Below are 21,785 nucleotides of genomic sequence, written 5' to 3' on the forward strand. Positions count from 1 at the left end.
CTGGGAGGGGTGCTTGGCTACTGGGAGGGATGCCTGGCTACTAGGGGCTGATTCCTGAGTGCTGCAGGGAATGGTTGAGTACTGGGGGCTGATTCCTGAGCGCTGCAGCGGATGCTTGGGTACTGGGAGGGATGCCTGGCTACTGGGGGCTGATAACTAAGTGCTGCGGGGAATGGTTGGGTACTGGGAGGGATGCTTGGGTACTGGGGGCTGACTGCTGCAGGGGATGCCTAGCGAGATGGCAATTACCGGTACCGGGGGGGAGGCAATTACCGGTACCGGGGGGGAGCGGCGGGCTGGGCTCCGGGGGCTGCCGCCGGGGGCCCGGGGCGGGCCGGGGGCGGGTACGGCGGCGGCCCCGCCCGGGAGGCCGTGCGGAGGAGGGGGAGCCAGCACCGGTTACCCCCCTTCCCCTCCTCCCCGTTACCGCCAGGGCTCCCGCCTCCCTTCCGGCGGCGGCTCCTTCCCTGCGCCGGGGCGCACCGGAGCCCAGCCAGGTGGGTGCGGGGCCGGGACCGGGCCGGGGGCGGGTCCGCCGTGCCGCAGAGCCCGGGGGGGGCACGGGCACCGGCCCCACGAGCCTCCCGGGGCCGCCGGTTATGTAACGGGGCGGCGGCCGCGGGGTGCGGGATGCGGGGTGCGGGATGCGGGATGCTGGAAGCAGGTGCGGGATGCGGGATGCAGGGCTGAGCAGCCCCGGAGTGTGTGTCCCCCCGCCTCCCCAGGGCTGGGGAGGCTCGGGGGACGCCGATGCGGAGGGGGTGGCAGGAGGAGGGCTGTGAGCCCCCGGGCAGTGGTTTGCACCCCCCGACTCCCCGCGCCCTGCGGGGTGTGCGCTCTGCAGAGCGGGGCCGTGGGAAGGGGGGGCAAGGCGCTCCCCCCACCCTCCACCTCTGCTGTGGGAGCTCCTGCTGCCCCACCAGGCTCTTCCCACGCCTCTTCATCACATCTCCCTCCTCCATCCTGCTCTCTGCAGCTAAGTCCAACCGCTTGTGGAGCATCCCAGCTCTGTGGTCCACCCCCCCCCGCTAACGGATCTCCAGCCCCAATTTCCAGCCCCTCTCCCCGCTAAGCATCCCTCCAGGGATGCCCCACGCTCCAGCCCCTCTCCTTGCCGGTGACTGCAGCGCGCAGGGCAGCTGCCTGCTGGGAATCAGGCCTGGCGGCACACGGCGACACTGCCACCCGCATGGCACGAGCGTGACCGGGCAGCTGCTGCCTGAGGCAGGCAGCGCAGTGAGTCAGAGCGGCAAAGCTGGGCTAACACCTTCGCTCAGGACAGGGCTGGCAGCTCAGGGCTTCTCTGTGCCACCAGCCAGGCAGCCGCTAGCCAAGGTTGGTGAAGGAGCCGGAGCAATTTGAGTCATACCGAGGTGCTGGGTTTGGCAAATAGAGGATTTAGAAGGATGGGCCAAGCGTGGGGAACAGAGAGGTGTCCTCACTGCCAAACCTGCCCTCGTTTCCCTGAGTGGTACCAGAACAGGCTGCGGTGTGGCCAGGGGAAATGGGGAGCTCAGCCTCTGGCTGGTAGTACTGACCCAATATCCAGCCCTCACCATCCTGGGGAAACTGGAGACGGCTCAGCTGAGGCAGCAGCACAGGAAAAAAAAAAAAAATCTCAGTCTGCCTTGTCTAGAGGCTGAGTGTTTGTTTCTTTGATTGCATTAGTTTGAAATGACCCCAGCGAGACAGAGCTATTAACACCTCGCAGTACTGGAGGATCATTGTGGTTCACACCTTGATTCTTCCCTGGTTTCTGCAGAGGCTGCTGCTGGGCGCAGCCCACCAGGCCTGATGCTGCTCGTCGGGCACCAAAGGGAGCCACGTCGAGTTGCCCATCATGGTCTTAGCACCAAGCGCTGGGAAGTCTGGCATTGCAGACAAAGCCTCTGGGGAAGAGATGGTGACCGCTGGCAGCTTGATGCTCCTCTGCTGCCAGCACTGGGCACCCGCGTACCCCCACAGCCCAGAGCTGGAGAGGTCTGGTCTGGCAGGTGGGCACAGGCGCTGCAGCCTGGGTGCTGTTTTTCCCACCAGCACTGAGCCCAAGCGCTTGAGCATCACGCATCACCCAAACAGCTGGGGCTGGACCACCCTGCCCAGAGCAGGACCTTCCCAGCAAATGTGGATCTGCTGTCACCCACAGCATGGAGGCTGTGGGTGTTCCTGCCCAGACCTCCCCATTTGTTCGTACGCCAGCATCATCCTTGAGTTTAAATGATCCTTCTCCCTCCCCGGTGTTTACTTGCCGGGTGTATTTATAGAGAGCAATCAGGCCTGCTCAGCCAGGGTAAACAAGCTGCACTCCTGCGGGCTGCTCTCGCGTGAGCACTCTCTGCTCATTTGTCCCAGGAGCTTTCCCCTTCACCTCTCCTGGCTCCGTGGAGCCTTCCTGGTTGTGGAGACATGGACAGTGAGCCTCTCCAGCTGCAGGTTCTCCAGACTCCAGCGTCTCTCTGGGTCATCTAGTGCCTCACCAGGAACCGCTGTCACCTTTTCCACGCTGTTCTGCACTGCAGGTGCCTGCTCCTCCTGTAAACAGCCTGGCCAGCAAGTGCATCCCTCCCCACCTGGTCCTCCTGCCCTAACACCAGAGGCTCAGCAACATCGCTCATCTCAGCCAAATCCCAGAGCCCCGTGATGATGTGACCCAGACCTGCCCTGACCTGTGCCAAGACGAAGTCTACAAGAAGTGTTGAGCATTTTGAGGCTGAGGCCCTGCTTTTTGAAGGCATGGCAGGTTGGCTGATGTACAGGACGCCAACTGGGAATTGCCTCTGCGGGCAGCCCAGCGTGGCACGGTGCCCCGAGCCCTTTGCACCCCAGTGTGACAGCCAGGGTGGCGCGCTGCCAGCACCGAGTCCGGTTTGAGGATATTTTGCTCAGGCATCGTGGCTCTGAGCCTTCTTTGCCAGTGCCCAGACCCAAAGCTGATGCCAGCCCCAAGGCAGGTCACGAGAGCATTTCCCTTAGGCATGAGAAGCATTTTGAGATGTCCAGAGTTTCCCAGCCTACATACCCCACTGCTTCCCTTCCCGAGCCCACCCTCCTCTGCAGACATTTGGACAAACTCAGCTAAAAAGCAGCGTGCTGAGAGCTCAAGGTGCCAAAGCAGAAGAGCTGCATTTTCCCCTGGATGCTGTCTTGTGTCCAGACCTTAGCTGGATAGAAGCAGCCTTGCCAGCACCTGTGGGCACCACAGTCCCCAGAGCTGGATGTGTCCTGGCGCTGTCACTCTGCTCTGTTCTTCTCTGTCCTCTGCTTTTGGTTGTTGTTGGTGTCTGATTGCCTGGACAGACAGACAGACTGAGCTAGTGCAGCTGTCCAGGTGAGATGCGTCTTCGTGATGCTGGCAGGCTTTGCCCATTGGAAAGGCAGGAAAAAAAACCACTTTGGTCTGGCACAGAAAAATTAAAAAAAACTGCAGGTATTGGAGCAACACCCTGAGAATCCCCTACATCTAATCAGGTACCTGAGCAAGGGGGTCGCTGCTCATCCCACCCTCTGGGTTTTCAGCAAAGAGCAGCTGATTTGCCCCCCAAGCCATGACCAGCAAAGCAAGGGACTGATCCTGTCCCAGCCCAGTTCATCTTGTTAGTGCTGAACTGTCTGGAAACAAACCCACCCCTGCTCCAAGACCCGCATCCCCCCAGCACTCTGCAGCCCATCTAACCAAGCTCCTGAGCCTTCCCGCAACCCGAAGGAGGCAGCGGTTGTCCCCAGCAAAGGTCACCTTCATGCTGCTGCCGAGCCCTTTACAGGCTGAGTTTTTAGTGCTGCATTTCCCAGGGAAGCAGTCACCGTTCTGGGGTCTCCTCAGGGGTCCCACTGGGGATCTCTTGCCCCTTCCCTGCAGCCCCCAGAGCTCGGGGTACCCAGGGAGAGCCTGCACCCTCCCCAAACCCAGTGCTGCACCCATGGCTGGCGGTGTCTCCTGCCCCCCGCTCTGTAATGCTTTTATAATAAATATGCAGGCTCTATCCATCGCAACCCCTGCTCCTCCAGCGTCGCTGTTTGCCTGTGCTTCCCCCGGCTCCCCTGGGTCATTTATTTATCTCCAATTTGTCAAAGCCTCCCTCCTTCCCCTGGGTGGAGGAAAAGCCTTTGCTTGAAGTCAGGATGAATTTGTAACTTCCCCAGGAACCTGCTCCCTGAGTCGCAGAGCACAAATCACACTCGTGGCACTCGTCGCGGTGGCATCAGCGCGGGGAGCACCACCCCAAAAACCACCAGCAGTGTCTCTGCACAGCGTGCCCAGGCCAGCATCCCCCAGGAGAGCCCCCTGCATCTCCCTGAGCATCACAAGGGGATTTCAAGGACATTCAGGGAAGGGATGAGATTCCCAGGGCAGGAGCTTCCTGAGGCCTGGGAGAAGTGAGGACCCCAGAGTGGGGCTGGGCTTTCTTAAACGGTGAAGTCTGAGCAAGGGTTTTTGTTTGGCAGCTTATTTTAACTTGCCACGGTGTTCTTCACAGAAGAAATTCTTCCTTTGCAAACTGAGGAAGGCAGAGTTAATGTGAAATTTTAAAACCCTCAAAGAGTTGAGAGTCCTCTAAATATTTAATGAAGGCATCCAAACTGCCGGGTGTCTGCAGAGGCAGCCAGGAGCCCTCTGCCAGCAGCAGAGGTGGTGTTCCTGATCCACAAGAGGAGCGAAGACCCCTACGGGCTGCAACCTCCTGCAGCCTCTCACCCTCTGCACACCCTGCTGTGCTCCCACCTGTGGGGACATGGCAGCTCTTGGAGGTCGGGGTGCTGGGAGATGCACAGACCCACCCTGGGACCCCTTGGGTTGGGGGAGAGGGCAGGAGGCAGCAATCTGCTCTGTCCATCACCCATCAAGTGATTCTGCTTTGCCCACCCCATCTGGTTTGGGGGCTGCACCCTGAAGCTGATCATCTCGCTGTCGGTGTCTCCCGCAGGTCCTGCTCTCCCTGCGATGCTCAGCCACCCCCGCGAGGTCCTCGTTCTCCTACGTTAGGTGCTGAAGCCTGCAAACGCCCGGCACTGCACGCACCAAGGTAGGGAACGCTGCCACCGACACCGTGCAGCCACGGGATGGATGGGGAGGGGCAGAGCCAACACCTGGGGCTGCCTCAGCAAGAGCCAGTTGGGCCCTCCAGGATGGGGTGTTCGTCATGGGCATCTTGGTGAGACCTCCATGCAGGGTGAGAGGCATCCAGATCAGCTCAGGACCAGGCTCAGGCCGCGGGAGCAGGGAGGCACTCGGGTTTCAGGGTGGATGGTGCCTGGGGACGGTGGCAGGTGACTGTGACTGTGGTGCTGGTGCAGGGCCAGGGTTTTTGGTTTGTTTTTTTTTTCTCTTTTTTTCTTTTCTTTTTGCCTTTGAAAGTCCCCAGATGGGAAAGGTACGCGCCAAACCCCACTGAAAGCAGCCAAGACTGAATTTTCTGGCCAGAGCTCCAGCAGCTCTTGGAGCGGCGCCGTGCCCGTCCAGCGTCACGACGCAGCGGAAACCCCAAGCACCAGCAGGCTGGAGGAGGTCTGAGCTGGGGTGGGCAGTGAACCCCCCCACCACCATCCCAGCTGCCCCCATTGTGCAGGGATCTCACCTCTCTCAGCGCCCCAAGCCAGGGCAGCGCAAGCTCATCCCACTTGCACCAAGCTGCAGTTTGGCTGGAGCCCAGACACCCAGATGTCCCCCTCACGCTGCCACGAAGCCCCCCCACCACGCAGCCATCTGCTCTATCGGAGGACAGGGTGTCCCCAGCACAGTGGCCCTCAGCCGGCTCCGTTGCGTGGGGTATGGGACATCTCAGCTCCCAAGCGTCCCCTCTCATGGGATGCAGTGAGCCCTTCTCCCCTGTAAGGCAGATGCTCTCCCAGAGCCAGGCTGGGAGTTTGGGTAGAGCAGGACCAGCCGTGGTGGCATATCAGCTCCTCCATCCCTCCTGCCCTCCAGCCTTGGTGGTGCAGTGGAAAGTTGAGTCACCCCAGGCTCTCTGCCCTCATCTTGGGAGCTCTAAAGAGCTTGCAGGATCTTTGCAAAACCAATGCCTGTACCAGCATGAGGCAGAACCCCAGGGGAGCAGCACCTGGGGTCTCATTTTTGAGCGAGCTTCAGCTGGAGGAGGGACAGGCAGGGGCTGCTCTGCTATGACCTGGATGCCCAGACTTGAGCTAATCGTGCCCTTGTCCTTTGTACCTTTCCCCTGCCAGTGAAATGAGGGTGTCTATAAGCTCCTGAGGCTTTCTACAGGGAGCAGGTGCCCAAATCCCACGCTGACAGAGCCAGGAGGGAACCCTCAGGCATCCGCTGTCTGCACAGTCCCAACCACCTCCCTCATCAGTGCCTGTATAGGTCCCTGCCAGGGCAGCAGGGATGGACATCAATATGTGCAGAGGCTGGCTCCTTCCCCCAAGGGGATGTCTGGGGCAATGGGGAGGGACAGGGAGACAGTGCAGGGGCTCGGGGAGGCTTTTGTCTGCTCCCCAAGCAGTGCCTGGTGTGCTGCACCCAGCTCTGCACTGCACCGGCCCCTGCAGAGCTGTGCGGGTGTGCGTGCCTGCCATAAATATTGATGGGGTGGACTCAGCGCTAGTGTGGCTTTTATATATGGTGATTGGGATGTAAATGCTGTAAGTACCTGCTATGTGGGCAAGAGAAAGCGGTGTAGGGGATAGCACCGAGGCTGGATGCACAGTGGCTTTTTTACAGGGAGGTAGGACCCATCCTGCCTGAGATGAGGAGGTGGAAAGTAGCTGGGTTAGTAACTCCAAGGGTCGGAAACTTGTTTGGGGGAGCACGCAGATCCGCAGCAAGCCTAAATCTTCCAGCTGATGCTGCTGTGAGCCAGCGCGGCTCCTACAGCCTGCTCCCCACACAGCCACGCCAGGATAAACAGGGGCTGCAGTGCCTCTGTTTAACAATGCATGGCACAGAGACGCCGGATGCACACGAGGAGCCGGGAGCCACAGGGGTCAGGAGTTGCCACTGCAGTCCTCAGCCGGTTGCACCTATCCTGGTGTCCCCTGGTGCTCACAGGACATGGGTACCTCGGGGCTCTGGGTGGCCCTGAGAGTGGGGCTGGCTGAGCAGAGCTCCCCATCGCAGGGCAGAGAGCGAAGCCAAGGCACTCAGTCATGCAGCAGCTGACATCCTGGTTATGCTGGATGCATCTTAGCCTGGAGCTGAGCCCCTGTCCCCTTCAGCATTCCCGATGGGACATTCAGCCCCTACATCACTCTCTCTCATACAGACGTAGGTGTCCGTGGTCTTCTGGGAAAGTTCTGGAGGGCTCCCCTCCCTCTCTACCGTCATCCTGGGACGCTGCTACGCTGGGAACAGCTGGAAGCTGTGGGTTCAGTTTCCCCCTCGCCCCATCCCTCCTTCAGCCACAGCCACCGGGGCTCACACGCTGGCTGCCATGCCCGGGACAAGCAGGCGCTGGGGTCCTGCAGGCACCACTTCACAACCAGCTCCTGCATACGGCCCTCCTGGGGAACGCGTGCATCCTTCCTTGCGTGCGGAGCCGTGGTGCAGCCTCACCGACCATCTGCCGCAGCAGCTCCCCGCCACCCGCTCCCTGACCCCCACGGCACCGAGCTGGGCAGGGACAGGATTGGGGTGCCCAGCACACCCCGCGGGCTGGAGCTTGGCAGGAGGAGGCAGCCTGGGCTGCAGGAGCGATGTCGTTGGCACCGTGGTAGCAATGCAGATGGGTCTGTGATACTGATGTTGATGGTTTTAACGCAGATGGGCCCATGAGAGTGATGCAGGAGAGCAGGAAAAGCCGCAAGCATCAGCCCTGAGCCCCTCTGCTGCAGGGGGGGTTTGCTGCGCCCATGCAGAGCAGGGCACGGGGAGGGCAGCAAGCAGGAGCCTTCTCTGTCCAACCAGCAAAACCTGGAGCCAGGGTGACTCCGAGTATGGAGCGGGCAGAAATCATCCTATGAGGGTGGCTGCAGGGGCAGGCTTGGCCCGTTTCCTCGGTCCCTCTCTGGTGAGCTCAGGGGGCCCTGCCACCCCAGCCCCCTGCCGCAGTGCTGCTCCCACAGTTGGGAAAAGCATCACAGCAGAGCCAAGGTCAAGCTGCAGCAGGAGCCCCCCTCACTCGCTGCCGGCTCCCACCCCAGCCCCTCAGTGAGACCCACATTCACCCCCTGCGCCTGGCATGGGGGGAATAACAGGGGAGTGGGTGCTGAGGGGGCACCCACATGTGCTGGGGAGGGGGGCTGTGGCTTGCTGGGGGGGCAGAGCACTGGCCCTGGCGTCCCCAGGAGCTGGATATGGGTGGCTCTGAGCACTGTGTAACAGAATGACCCCGCGTCCCCCTCACCTCGCACGGTGTCACCGGTGGGAGGGACAGCAGGGATGGCAGAGGCTGCCCCTGCAATCTGTGCTCAGCCGCTGTGCTGGAGGGTCTGTCTCCAGCCTGATGCTGCAGCGCGCTGGTGCCTGTCCCTGTCCTTGTCCCCACCGGGTGTCATCCCCAAGGGGCCAGGGCTGCTCTTCAGAGGCTGCAGCTGCTGCGTGTTTTGTGCTGCCTCTTCCTCTTCTCCCGGCTGCTGTTTTTTGTTTTGTTTAAGAGGCTGGGTTACGAATTTTAAACAGACTCCTGAAAAACCCAATTACCTCCAGAAGACAACCTGATAAAAGCTGCCTAAGTGGCACTGTGGAAATCGCCTTGTGCAGCAGCCCAGGGAAAACCAACATAACAAAGCCTTTGGAAATAGAGTTAACCACTTTTAATCCCTTGGTGCAATGAGAAGGACCAATAATTATTTTCTGCAGAGATGGGGGGGAAATAAGTGAAATAACTGCCCTGTGCTAATGGGTGGCAGCAGGCTGGGCTGGCAGCGCTGCAGGGATGGGTGCAGGTATTCAGGCACCTGCTTCCCTCTGCCAGGGAGCTTTGCAAGGGTCCACAGGGGCTGTGACCTTGCAGGGTCCCCATGCAGCCGCAGGGCCTGGGGATTGTCCTAGCAGTGGGTTGGGCAGGTGCTGCTGATAGATGCGGTGGGCGATGCGGCAGCCAGCCCCGTGCCCTTTCCCTGGGCACGAGCAGAGAGCAGAAGGGAGGCTGTGCCAGGGCCCTGGCACCCGCACAGCCTCCATCCCTGCCACGCTGCCCCCGCGAGCCGGCACAGAGGCAACTCGCAGGACTTGGCAGCGTTGAGAGCTTCATCGTCCATCTGGCCACAGCGCTGCCCCACTGTCCCTCCCATCCCTCCCCCGGCAGCGCCAGGCAGCCACCCCGGGGGTGACACCGTGCAGGGCGATGCCAGGGGACAGCTGTGCCTAAGCCATGCCCGTGCCAGGCACAAGCAAATCTTCCAGCACCTGGAGCATCCTCCAAATGCCTGTCTGAGCCAGCTCAGCTCAGGGACTTCAGGGATCCCCTGGGCCTATCCTTATCCCAGCTACAGGGGTGTCCGCAGCGGTGTGCGGGGCAGGAGGACAAAGCGATAGCTGGTGACGAGCCCTCGGCTGCCCTTCCCGTGGCAGCCCAGCTGGCAGGGTAGGGGTGGGCACCCACCAACCCATCAGCTGCCGTTGCGCTGCCGACACGGGCAGCTGGAGTGCCGGGGCGGTTGGCCACAGCTCACAGGAGCCTCGTGTTTCCCGCAGCAGCAGGGACGGGGGCTGCTTTGCCCACCTCCCCGTGGCCACCCTGCACCCCGTGCGAGGTCCCACGCTTGGGGACGGCACTCCAGGCCACCGAAATTCAAGGAGAGCAAGCACGGCTTTAGTGCTGGGCACTGGCACAGGGAACAGACCTGCTGGCTTAGCCACAGCTCATACTGGGAGCGGTCCCCAGCACACTGGGAGCTACTGGGGGAGGATGCATTTAATGTGCAGAGGCATCTCCAAAGATTGAAAGACTCAAGGACCCATCCCAGGAACAAAAGGAGGCGTTTGTCAGGCGCTGAGAGACGGGCTCGTTAATTCCTCCTGGCTGTCACACTTATCTGTAATGAATTTGTGCTCCGCTGTATTATTTTTAATACAATAGGAGCGGTGCCACCCGCCCACCGCCCGGCTGCCGGGAGCGCTGACGTCAGCACCCAGAGCAGGGCTGCCGCAGGATGGACAGACAGACAGACAGACAGGCCAAGCGCAGGCCTGTCCCATTGCCCAACAAGCCTGTCCCACCAGGTCCTGGTGGGCAGAGTGGGGCTGGGCATGAGGGCAGGAGGCATTTTTATTATAGCGGTGGCAAAAAGGAGTTGTTGGGCTGTGGCGCGGCAGAAGGAAGCAGCGGGCTTGGGGCTGGCAGGGTGTGCCAAGAGGGTATTTTGGGGAGTGGGGTGACAAGGGCAATGTCCTCCATCCGTTGTCCCATCCGCAGTAGAGGTCGTGCACCAGGGCGGTGGGTGCGCGCCGGCGGGTCTGCCGGTGCCGCGTTCCCTCTGGAGGTTCTGGGCTGGCACAGAGCTCCGGCCACCCCAGCTGCAGGATGGCTCCTCGCTGCTGCCCCACGTCCCGCATCGCCTCCATCCTCCCCACGGCAGCCCCAGCAGCATCTCTGCAGCCCGCACTGCCAGGCTTGTGGGGGCAACCGCAGCCCATCCCAGCTCCCCGCATGCAGCAGGGGGTCCCCAAAACAGCCCCACACCCAGACCCCCTCCAGCACTTCTCCAGGCTGTAGCCACGAGCATCCCCGCGGGGCTTCTCCTCCAGAGCCTCGCCGTTAAACACCAGCTATCCCCAAAGCCTGGCTCAGAGCACCGCTAATCTGATTTGCGAAGGGCTCATCTTGTTTCTAATAACCCAGGGCTGGATTAATTAGGAGGCGCCGGCTGCCCCTGTGCCGGGTGGCAGGGCTGGCGTGGGGCACGCAGCCGCCCCCAGCTCCTCTCTGTGCGTGGGGACACGGGTGGGAGACCCAAGGGAGCCCCGTCCCGTGCTCAAGGGGGGCAGGAGGGGCCCATCTCCCTCCGGGCAGGCGTGAGGAGACCAGGCAGGGTGGTGTCTCCCGTTTTCCTTGCTGGGGACCCCCACTCAAGGGGGTGCTGAGCTCTGTGGGCATCACAGTCCTAATGCCCCTCCCAGCAACCCCTACCTGAGCATCCCCCCCACCCACCGTGGGACCCCCCCAGGGTCAGCACCAAAAACCCAAAGCTGGGGCCTCCGAGCAGTGGCTGTGGATGAGGGGAGGGGGTACGAGATGATTTCTCAGGGACTTTAAACTCCCGCTCCACCGCTGCGGTTGAGGGAGCAGGCGGGTGCAGGATTGGAAGCGGGGGGGTGGGGGCTGCTGCTCCCGATTGACTCCGACTGATTAATGCCTCGTTTCACCCATTAAATGCTGCGGAGGTGAATCATAAACCCTGCGCAGGATGCTCTCCCCCCATCCCTCCACTGCAGGAGCGCGAGAAGGGGGTCCAGGGGGTCCCGTCTGCATCCCGGGGAGTGATGCGTGGCTCCCCCCGGCACCGGGGTGTGCGGTATTTCCCGGAGAGGGGTCCATTCAGCCCCTGTATGCATCCCGGGAAGCAATGCGGGGTCCACCGGTACCGGGATGTGCGGTATTTCCCGGGGGTGGGGGGCGTCCATTCAGTCCCCGTTTGCATCCCGGGGAGTGATGCGGGGCTCCTCCCGGTACCGGGGTGTGCAGTGTTTCAGGGAGGGGGTCCAGGGGGTCCCGTGTGCATCCCGGGTAGCGATGCGGGGTCCCACCGGTGGCGGGATATGCGACGTTTTCCGAGACGGGGGGGAGGGGGGGGGGCGCGTCTGCATCGCGGGGAGCAGTGCGGGTCTCCCCCGCCTCCCCGTGCACCGGGCTGTGCGGTGTTTCCCGGGAAGGGGATCCTGCTCTGCATCCCGGGATGCGATGCGGGGCTCCCCGCGCCGGGCACCGGGCTGTGCGGAGCTTCCCGGTTTGGGGATGGGGGGGGGGGGTCCCGCTCTTCCCCCGGCGCGGGGCCGGGCTGGCGGCGGGGGGAGCCTCCCGGGGGCGGGCAGGGGCCGTGCCGCGGCGGGGCGGGGCGGGGCGGGGCGGCGGCGGAGAGCGGCGGCGGCGGCGGCGGCGGAGCCGGTGAGTGCCGCGCGGGTGCTGAACGGACAGCGCCGCCGCTGCGGCACCGGGGCGGGCGGGGCCCCGCGGGCCGGGGGGAGGCGGAGAGGGGGTGGGAAGGGTCCCCGTGCCCCCGCACCCCCCTGCGCTCCCGGTGTCCCCTTGGCCCCCGGTACGTGCTCCCCCACCCCGGTTTTCCGCACCCCCTCCCTGCGCTCCCGGTGTTCCTCGCACGCCCGGTGTCCCCTGCCCCCCTTCCGTGTCTCCTGCTGTCCCGGCGGCTCCCGTGTCCCCCGGTGTCGCTGCGCCCTCCCTCCGCGCAGCCTCGGTGCCCCCCGTGTCCCCTTGGCACCCGGTATCCCCGGTGTCCCCGGGCAGCACTGCCTGGAGGAGTCCGTCCCCTCCCCCCCAACCCGGGTGCCACAAGCTGCCCCGGGGCTGCAAGCAGCAAACTTCCCCGGGTGTGGGTTCATGGAGCACCCCCCAGCACCCCACGGCGGGTCACAGAGAGCAGGGGTGGGGGCTGCAAACTGCACACCCAGGCTGAGAACACAGCCTGCAGCCCCCCCCCGGTGCACGCACAGAGCATGCAGGGGGCACAGGAACACCCCTGGACCCCCGCACACACCTCCTCCGCCTGCAGTCCCCCCCCCAGCACACACACAGAGCATGCAAACATCCTGCAACACCCCCACACGTACACACGCGCGGCACAGGCTGCAAATTTGTGTGCGCAGCCACCCCGTGCAGCCTGCAAACCCACGGACCTACACACACACGCACCCCCCCACGCACACATTAACCCAGCCTACACCCCCCCCACCAAGCATGCAAACTCGTACAAGCTGCACACAGCGTGCAAATCTCCGTGCACATGCTCACCCGTGCAAGCCCTTGCACGCACATCATCCGCAGAGCTTGCAAACGCCGAAACTCAGGCACGCGCACACTCAAAGCTTGCAAACAGGCTGCAAACCGTGTGGGCACACGCAGCTTGCAGCCCCACAAACTTATACACACAGACACGCGTGTGCACACCCCCTTGTGCAAACACAGCCTGCAGCCACCCACAAACACCCCTCTTGGCTAAACACAGCCTGCACATACAGCTCACACACCCGGAGCACAGGCGAACACAGCCGGCCACAAACACACAGCGCACACACATGCTCCATCCTGCACACACGGTGCCCCTGCACACCATCCCCCATCCCTAGCACCCACCGGGATCGCACACAGTCACAGGCTGCTGCTTGCAACCTCAACAGCCCGCAAACACTGCCAGAACCTGCCAACAGCCTCTTCTCCATCCCCTCTGCAAAGCGCATGCATTGAGATAGACACGCACGCAGCATCCTGCGTCCGGCTGCGCCACACTGGCATCCCCAGGCAGGGTCTGCGTCCCCTCCCAAAGCAGGTGGCATGGTGGGTCCCCCTCCTGGGCTCCTGCTGCGCCACTAAGGGCAGCGCAGGGGTGAAAAGTCCTTCTAGGGTCCCTGCCTTGGTCCTTCCGCAGATCCCCAAGACCAGTAGGGATGTGGGGAGGGGTCTGAGGGGAGAAGGTGCTGGCAGCAGGCAGATCTACCCACCCTCTGCCCATCCTGGAAGTATTTGGGGCTGGAGACACAGAGGATCCATCCTGCAGCCCCAGGGACAGTCGTGTCCCTTGTGCCCAGGCTCCTCGTCCCCAAGCTCGTCCCTCTCTGCCCACACAGGTGGCCCTGGTCAGCGAGCCCCGGGAGCAGTGGATGAGCGCTGGGCACCGGCCTAGCCGCACGCACACACCGGCACCATGGACTTCGTCATGAAGCAAGCGCTGGGCGGTGAGTGGGCGCTGTTCCCCCCTCGGTGTCCCCGCTCCGGGAGCGATGCTGGCTCAGCACCCCAGGGAGCGCAGTGGGAGGGGGCACAGAGCCACGGGGAGAGCCAGCAGCAGCGCAAAGCTGCCCTGCAGGGCTCCCCTTCCCAGCAACAACCGGCTGGGGAATCCTGGCTCTCCCACCACTGACTGGGATTCCCTGGCGGGTCCCCTGGGTGTCAGCACCGAAGGAGCCGCCGGCATCTCCCTCGACTTACACTGAATTAGGGCTGCACAGCCAGCCTGGGGCACTCCCCCATGTCTGCAGCCGCAGGAGTCTGTCTGCAACCAGCTCCGTCGTGAGTGGCCATGGGGACATCCCGGGTTGTCCTTGCTGAGCTGCAGCAGCCTTTGGGACCAGCCGGTGCTCTTGTACTGCGCAGGGGCCACCAAGGACATGGGGAAGATGCTGGGGGGTGAGGAGGAGAAGGACCCCGATGCGCAGAAGAAGGAGGAGGAGAGGCAGGAGGCCCTGCGCCAGCAGGAGGAGGAGCGGAAAGCCAAGCACGCCCGCATGGAAGCAGAGCGGGAGAAAGTCCGGCAGCAGATCCGTGACAAGGTGGGCACACACCTCCCCTGTGCCCACTCCTGCCCACGGCACCCGGGGTGGGCTTGGATAGGGAGCCAGCGTGGCCAGGGAGGAGGGTGGCCTGAGGCAGTGGTGATGGGCACGGGGCACAGCGCGGGAGGCACCACTGCCTGCCCTGCTGAGCACCCATGTCCTCGCAGTACGGGCTGAAGAAGAAGGAGGAGAAGGAGGCAGAGGAAAAAGCCGCACTGGAGCAGCCATGTGAGGGCAGCCTGACGCGCCCCAAGAAGGCGATCCCGGCGGGCTGCGGGGACGAGGAGGAGGAAGAGGAGGAGAGCATCCTGGACACCGTCCTCAAGTACCTCCCCGGTCCGCTGCAGGATATGTTCAAGAAGTAACAGCACCGCCGACCCTGCCATAGGGTGCTGGGGCACGGGCGCCCTCTCCCCTTGAACCCTTCCATCAGTTCCCTTGGCCCTGGGGGTGTCCCTGCACCCCCTCCACATCCCCTCCTGCCCCTTCCCTTGATCAGACCAAAAACCCGCCCCGTCCTGTCCAGGCAGGGCCCCCCAACCCCGCCATGCCAAAGGGGAGCGGCCCTGGCTGGACAGGGTGAACCGGGACCAAATGCACTGACGTAACCTCGCGGCAGGCTGGGGGCACCCCAGGCCCTACCGGCCCCCCCGGGGTGACTCCCCGTGCCCCCTGCCCTGCCCCTCCTGCCCTCCCAGGGGACCCCGGCAGGCCTCTGCTCGCCTGCCCCCGTCCCCAGCACTGCCATCCCCCTGCCCCGTCCCGCCCTGGGCGAAGCCCAAAGCACAAAGCCAGGCGCCCTGCCCGCAGCTCCCCCACCCCTGGGCACGGGGGTCCCCCGGGGCTGCCCGCTGTGCCCCAGCATCGGGGGGTTGGAGGGGACCCCCTCCCCGCATCTCTGGCCCCATAGTTAAAGCCATATCAGTTAGACTGCAATACTTCAGCACCGGGAGGAGCGGGCGCCGCGCTCCGCCGACCGTGTACAAAGGCGCGTGCGGGGCAGGGGTCCCCTGCCTCGTCCCCCCCGCCCCGTCCCTGCCATCCCCACCGCTCACTCGTCCGTGTCTCGGCCCTGCTGGCCCCCCCCCCCGGTTTTCGCATTAGTGTCTCTGTGCCAGGGTGCGCCTCGTCGCTCCATGCGTCCTCGTGTCCGCTGCTCACGCTCCCACTCCCGCGTCCCCGCTGTCCCCAGGGCCACCCGCGGCACTGAGCTGCGAGCCCCTCGCCCGCGCTGCCGGGGCCCTGCTCTGTCCCCTGCAATAAAGCCAGCGCGGGACCAAGGGCTGCCAGGCCAGTCCCAGGCTGGGAGTGCCCGGCTGCCCCCACCTGAGGCTGGACACACGGGTCCCCCAGGCCTGGGAATCCCTGGGCAAGGGCCCCGGGAGCTGCTGCTTGCACCCCAACTGGGGAATCTGGGGGCACGCCCTCACCCCGCCCTGTCCCTTGCCGCACCGTGCTCCCCTCTCCCCGTGCTTCCTCCACCACAGCCCCCAGCTGCTCACCAGGGCCCCCCCCGGGAGGCGGCGGGCGGCTTGGGGTCCCGCAGTCATGCTGTGACCATCCTGCTCGAACTAGTCTTTGACAAACGAATAAAATAAAGGGATTTGTACATTGCTCCGGCTTCTTCTCAGCCATTGCTTCCCTGGGGCCCCACACCAGCTCCCTTGCTCTCCAAGCCCCTTCAGGGCTGAGACCTGGCAGTTCGTCACACTAGGGGAGGCCAAAGGGCCCACCCTGGGCAGCACACAAACCAGGCAACAGTAGAAAGGAGAAGACACACTTAGCTCTGAGCCCTTCTCTAGTCCAGACACCTCCCCCCTCCCTGTATTCACCCTGCAAGCACCCTCCCCAGTGTTGGGGACAGGGTGAAAAGGATGAGTGCTGCGAGGCCCAAGTCCCACAGACGCGGCTTCTGCCCCTTGCCCTGGGACTCCCCCCACAGAATGACTGGGATACCCTGGGGTACAAGGGTTGTTTCTGGTGGGTCACAGCCCCCTCAAGCGCAGGGGCATGAGGCAATGAGGCACCTTGTACCCCACAGCGAGGCAGAGCCCCAGGCAGCACTCAGGCTTGGCACAGCCCTGGAGGCCTCCATCTGGAGCCAGCCTCAGCTTCGACTGATTTGCCATCATTTACCAGCAAAGAGCTCAGCCGTTACCCAGGCGGCATCAGTAGAGCAGTCACCTGGAAAAGCCTCTGTCAGAAGAAAATATTAGAGTAGGAAATGATAGAGATCTCGCAGGCAAGGTCTCCATCGCAAGGCAGGCTGCACCCGCACCTCCTCTGCGGTGACCATCTCCCCTGCAACCCAGCATGCTGGCACAGGGGGAAGAAAGCCCCACGGCTCTCCCTGGGGAGCAGGGACAGGGGAGGCATTATCTGTCACCCCTAGCAGGGGCACAGGGAAGGGCTCTGCACAGGCCAGTGGCCACAGTGTGGGACAGGCAGCATCTTCTGCTGGGGCCACAGTCCTGCTCCATCCATGCAGCTGCTGCCAGGTAGGAGCAGCGTTACAAGGCTGGGACAGGTCCCTGCCCTGTCCCCGTCCTCTGTGCGCTGTCCCTGGTGTCACCAGGGCCCAGCGCGGGGGCGCAGCGCCCCCTGGTGGGGTGCCAGCGAGGGGACAGCGACAGCGCTGGGCGCGGGGACACAGCGACAGCCCCCTCACCAGGGCCTTGCCATGGCCAAAGAGGCAGCAGGGGAAGGGAGAAGAGCTCACATGAGCTGCTGCTCAGCACTCCCCGCTCTGCCCTCACTGCAGCCACAGGCAACCTCATTATGGAAAACAATTTATCAAAATTAGAAAAAAACATCATACACACAACAACAAAAATCCCCGCCTGGGGCAACATCTCCTAGCTCACAACCCCCCACCCTCCCCTGGCTGCCCCACTGTGTGGAAGGGACGTGGGATTTCTGGGAGGGGAAGGGGCAGGCTGTGCTTCAGGGCTGCCCAGGTCCTCACCACCGCTGCAAAGCCCGGGCAGAGCAAGAGCTTCTCTCACCTTCACTGACTTTCTTTGGCCACTTGCTTTTGGAACAAGCAGCCCATGCCCCAGAGAGGACCCCTCAGAAGGCAAGGGGGGCTCTGCTTGCATCTCCCCTTGATCCCCCCAGAACATAAACTGCTTTTTTCCAGGTGCTCCCAAGAACAGTACGCACAGAGCTGAGCCAAAGGTCACAGCACTGCGTCAGCAGGCGAGGAGGGAAGCCAGCTCCTCACCCCATCCTACACTAATTTAGCACCCTCCCTTCCCCAAGGGCAGGAAAGCGCTGCCTCCCCCAGTTCAGTTTCATTAAGAGTCATTGGGAAGGCCAAAGAGCTTGACGGTGCCTGCCTCCCGGCTGCTGTCGTATTTGCCATCTTTATCATCACAGGCAAAGGCGAGCAGTGGTCTCTTTGGGTGCCAAGCCACTGTGAAGGTGGGGGACTCACACTGCACCTCCCAGAGCTTCTCTCCTGCATGGAAAAAGAGACCACATCAGCCTGGAGAGCCCCCGGTGCTCTGCTGCACGCTGCCCCACAGCACACATTGGAGCCAAGCCCCTGCTTCTTCTCTCCCACGCAGCGCAGAGCAGGAACAAACACTGCTTCAGCGCCTTCTAATCACCTGGTGACAAGGCACAGACATGACAGGCATGTCTGCCACACAATACCTAGGCAAAGGCTCCCCCTCCTGGCGCTCCGCGCTGCACAGCCAAGCTCTTTCTCCCAGTGCCCTCCACCAACACTTCTCCACCCGACTCTCTCTTTGCTGTTCCCCAAAAGGAAACCGTTACCTGTCTCCACCTCTGCAATGTCAATGAAGTGATCTTCTGATGCCGACGCAAGCATCTTCCCATCATGGCTAAAGCTCAGCGTTCGCACAGGCCAGTCAAGCCTGCAGCAACAGAGCAAAGCAGAAAATAAGCCATCTCCCGCACGGTCACCAGAGAGGGGAGATAAACAGCTCCAGGACAGCACTACCTACCTTGAGAAGCACCTCACACACACCAGTTCATCCACGTCCCAGAGGCTGACCAGCGCATCAGCACTGCCTGTGGCAAAGTACTTCCCCATGGGATCAAACTTGATGCAGATGCAGTTTGAGGGATGGGCATTGATGGACTGAATGGGTTTCAGCTCTGGATAGCTGCAGAGATGAAGGGAGAGGGCAAGAAACAGTGAGAGGAATGCAAGACTCCTGTACAAACAGGGTGACTGGGACTGTGAGCAAACCAAGCTGGAGTAGGAAACCCTGGAATTCTTGGAAACCCTGAGTGCCCAGCGAATGAGGCAAAGCATCAGGGTCACTCACAGGGAACTCAGCCCAGAACCGGGGCAACCTCAGCTCCAGGCAAGTTTGTTCCCACCAGAGGGCTGGGAATCACTGGGGTGTGGGAATCAGGCTCCCCAAAAGCAGCAAAGGTGCTTGCAGATTGATGCCTGCCACAGTCAGCCCAGCTACCCTGCACCCCTACCACCACAGGCGCCTACCTGAGGATGTTGATGCAGCCATTGCCATTAGTGAGGAAGAACATGTTGTTATCGTTGTTCCAGGAGATCTCATTCACCTCAAACTTGAACTGTTCCTCAGCTTTGGAGCGATGCGTCTTGGCATCAATGAAGGTGACCACATCATCTTTATTCCCCACTGCAATGGTCTGTCCATCAGGGCTCCAGCAAATGTTGATGTTCTCCCCTGGAGGGACAGCAAGGCAGCAGGTCCTGTTTCCACCCAAAAACCCACAGCAGTCGCATGTTAAGCAGACCAACAGCTTTTACTATTCCTGACCCAAAGACATAACCTGCTCCACTAACTCCAAACCACTCCCAAATGGGACAGATTGGAGTGTGATACACAAACACGTACAGTTACTGAAAAATCAAACTTAACAGAGCAACAGCCTGAAGCCAACATGACTACAGCACTGCCCTTCCCATTTCAGCCACAACAGGACCACAGCAACCAACAAATACAGTCAGCTCAAAGATCCTCTTAACTCAGTGATCTTGGAGATCCAGAAAAAGCAGAAGCAAACAATAAATACTTACAGATGACAGCAAGAACAAGGCACATTTCTGTTTGCCATCTTACAATGCCATTTGCAGCCGTGACAATTCAAAATCAGAGATTTCCAAGGAAAGAGAAGGTATCTGGGTTAACTAGCCTATGAATTCAAATAATCATGCTCTGAATTCACGTAAATTTTTACTTCCACCATAACCCTCTGCAAATGTACCCTTCCCCAGTGTCTAGCCTTGCAGCCCACAGGCTCTCCACACAAATGCACAGAAAATTTCAACAGCCAGCCTCATATTTCAGTAGTTTCTCCAGCTCTGAGACCAGAGAACTACCCTTGCAGTTCACTGCTGCTCCTTACGAATGATTGCAACACAGAGATAAAAGCAGTCAGCAAAGATGTCCCAATCACCAACACAGACCGGTGTCCAAAGAGCCAATCACTGTGCCCCTGCAGACACCACCCATGCAGCAGAAGTTCTACCAGGACCCAACAGCCCCCCTGGGAAGGCAAGGACTCACCTTTAGTATTGACAGTTGCGATGCACTTGGTGGTGCGGACATCCCAGATGCGGATGGTTTTGTCCCCAGACGCTGTGACAAAGAGGTCAGGGTTGCTGGGATGCCAGCAGAGTTGATCCACGCTGTCCCCATGTCCCCGGTAGTTGTTCTCCTTCACCTGGAAGGAGAGGACAGCCATTCACAGAAGGGTAAATCCAGTACGGCCCCAATTCCAGCCTCAGATGCTAGTACGCTGCCACTGGTTATGGGACAGGAGCCCAGCCCTGCCATCTCAGTCACGCTCCCCACCTATGGCCAGCCGGGAGAGAGGAGCCCTCCCCACCTCCCCAGCCAGGCACCAGCCTCTGAGGTCTTCAGTGACGCTCCTCCTCCCAGTACATAGAATCATGGAATCGTTTGGGTTGGAAGAGACCTCAAAGCCCATCCAGTTCCAACTCCCTGCCACGGGCAGGGACACCTCCCCCTGGATCAGGATGCTCCAAGCCCCATCCAACCTGGCCTCGAACACCTGTAGGGATGGGGCAGCCATGACTTCACCGGGCAACCTGGGCCGGGGCCTCCCCACCCTCATTGTGAAGAATTTCTTCCTAATGTCTAGTCTGGATCTTCCCCATTCCAATTTGTGTGAATTAATTGATAAGTTTTGCTGCAGCTGGTTTGTATGCTTAATTATTTTGTGATATAAATCTGTCTCATATCAAGAGATAATATGCAGACAATCTCCAGACATAGTTGGAAAACCTAAATAAAAATTCTTTGAGGACTTATGCTGTTCTTTGTCTAAAACTAGTATATATACTGAAGGCAAATCTTGGCCAGCTTGCAGTAACAAAGGATGTGATTGTAACAGGAGTTTAGCTTGTTTACTAGCTGAAGCAAAGACAGTCCCCCAGCAGGAACAAAGGGCAGACCTGAGCTCACCAAAAGGACACAGTGAGGAAGCAGGTAAGACAAAGAGCATCAGAGTATTCTGAAGACACAAAGGAACTGTGATGTATATTTGAGAGTGGGTGATATGAGTTCTGTGTATGTTTAACCCATAGTTCCTGAATATGTAACCAGTGTTTCTCGGAATCTGTATGAATATGTATGTTTAACCAGTATAAAACTCCCGTAACCATCCGGGATAAGTGATCCTGTCTCTGCGGGATGGGACAGTGACGCTTTTCATAGAATCACCAGATTGGAAAAGACCCAGCAGATCATCGAGTCCAACCATTCCTATCAAACACTAAACCATGTCCCTCAGCACCTCATCCACTCATCACTTAAACACCTCCAGGGAAGGTGACTCAACCCCCTCCCTGGGCAGCCTCTGCCAGTGCCCAAGGACCCTTTCCGTGACATTTTTTTTCCTAATGATCAGCCTAAACCTCCCCTGGTGGAGCTTGAGGCCATTCCCTCTTGTCCCGTCCCCTGTCACTTGGAAGAAGAGGCCAGCACCCTCCTCTCCACAACCTCCTTTCAGGTAGTTGTAGAGAGCAATGAGGTCTCCCCTCAGCCTCCTCTTCTCCAGGCTAAACACCCCCAGCTTTTAGCAGTCTCCAACCTACTGTCCTCACGAATTTAAAGCCGTTATCCCCATTATCCCCCCGTTACCCCCACTCCCCGCGCTCCCCGTGCCGGCCCCGCTCACCAGCCGGTCCTTCTCCAGCAGGAAGACGCTGGCGGTTTTGTCGAAGGACCCGGAGGCGAGGCGGCGGCCGCAGCAGCTCCAGGCCACCGAGTGCACCTTGGCGCCGTGCGCGGGGAACTCGCGGCTGCGCGTGTTGGCGCGGAACAGCTCCTGCATGGCCTGCACGTACGGCGACAGCGCCATGGCCGCCGCCCCGCCCCGCCGTGACGCCGCTTCCGCCGCG

At 61.2% G+C, this 21,785-nt stretch overlaps 3 protein-coding genes across 4 annotated transcripts in view; 2 read left to right on the top strand and 1 right to left on the bottom strand.

Annotated features, from left to right (window-relative positions):
- The first annotated feature begins 617 nt into the window (after positions 1 to 617).
- Positions 618 to 21,785, top strand: part of HIGD2A (HIG1 hypoxia inducible domain family member 2A) — a 46,248-nt gene continuing 25,080 nt past the window's right edge. Inside the window, exon 1 of the mRNA XM_069869100.1 lies at positions 618 to 623. The gene's annotated coding sequence lies outside the window, so the exon portion shown is untranslated. The remainder of the gene's footprint in view (positions 624 to 21,785) is intronic.
- On the top strand, positions 4,923 to 16,018 carry CPLX2 (complexin 2). 2 transcript variants are annotated; one of them, XM_069868989.1, is made up of 4 exons: positions 4,923 to 5,021; positions 13,697 to 13,804; positions 14,223 to 14,398; positions 14,569 to 16,017. In XM_069868989.1, exons 2-4 carry the CDS (start codon positions 13,774 to 13,776, stop codon positions 14,764 to 14,766), a joined length of 405 nt encoding a protein of 134 aa, XP_069725090.1. In that variant the 5' UTR covers positions 4,923 to 5,021; positions 13,697 to 13,773; the 3' UTR covers positions 14,767 to 16,017. The 2 variants fall into 2 exon arrangements, with proteins under 2 accessions (XP_069725090.1, XP_069725091.1); XM_069868990.1 differs by lacking the exon at positions 4,923 to 5,021 and adding an exon at positions 11,988 to 12,002 and having other exon boundaries at positions 14,569 to 16,018.
- Positions 17,198 to 21,783, bottom strand: THOC3 (THO complex subunit 3). The gene is made up of 6 exons (XM_069869097.1): positions 21,563 to 21,783; positions 19,927 to 20,083; positions 18,879 to 19,083; positions 18,373 to 18,534; positions 18,182 to 18,282; positions 17,198 to 17,861 (listed from the first exon to the last, which is right to left on the bottom strand). Exons 1-6 carry the CDS (start codon positions 21,743 to 21,745, stop codon positions 17,698 to 17,700), a joined length of 972 nt encoding a protein of 323 aa, XP_069725198.1. The 5' UTR covers positions 21,746 to 21,783; the 3' UTR covers positions 17,198 to 17,697.

Source organism: Phaenicophaeus curvirostris, chromosome 15 (genome assembly GCF_032191515.1).
Source record: "Phaenicophaeus curvirostris isolate KB17595 chromosome 15, BPBGC_Pcur_1.0, whole genome shotgun sequence".
NCBI classification, from domain to species: Eukaryota; Metazoa; Chordata; class Aves; order Cuculiformes; family Cuculidae; genus Phaenicophaeus; species Phaenicophaeus curvirostris.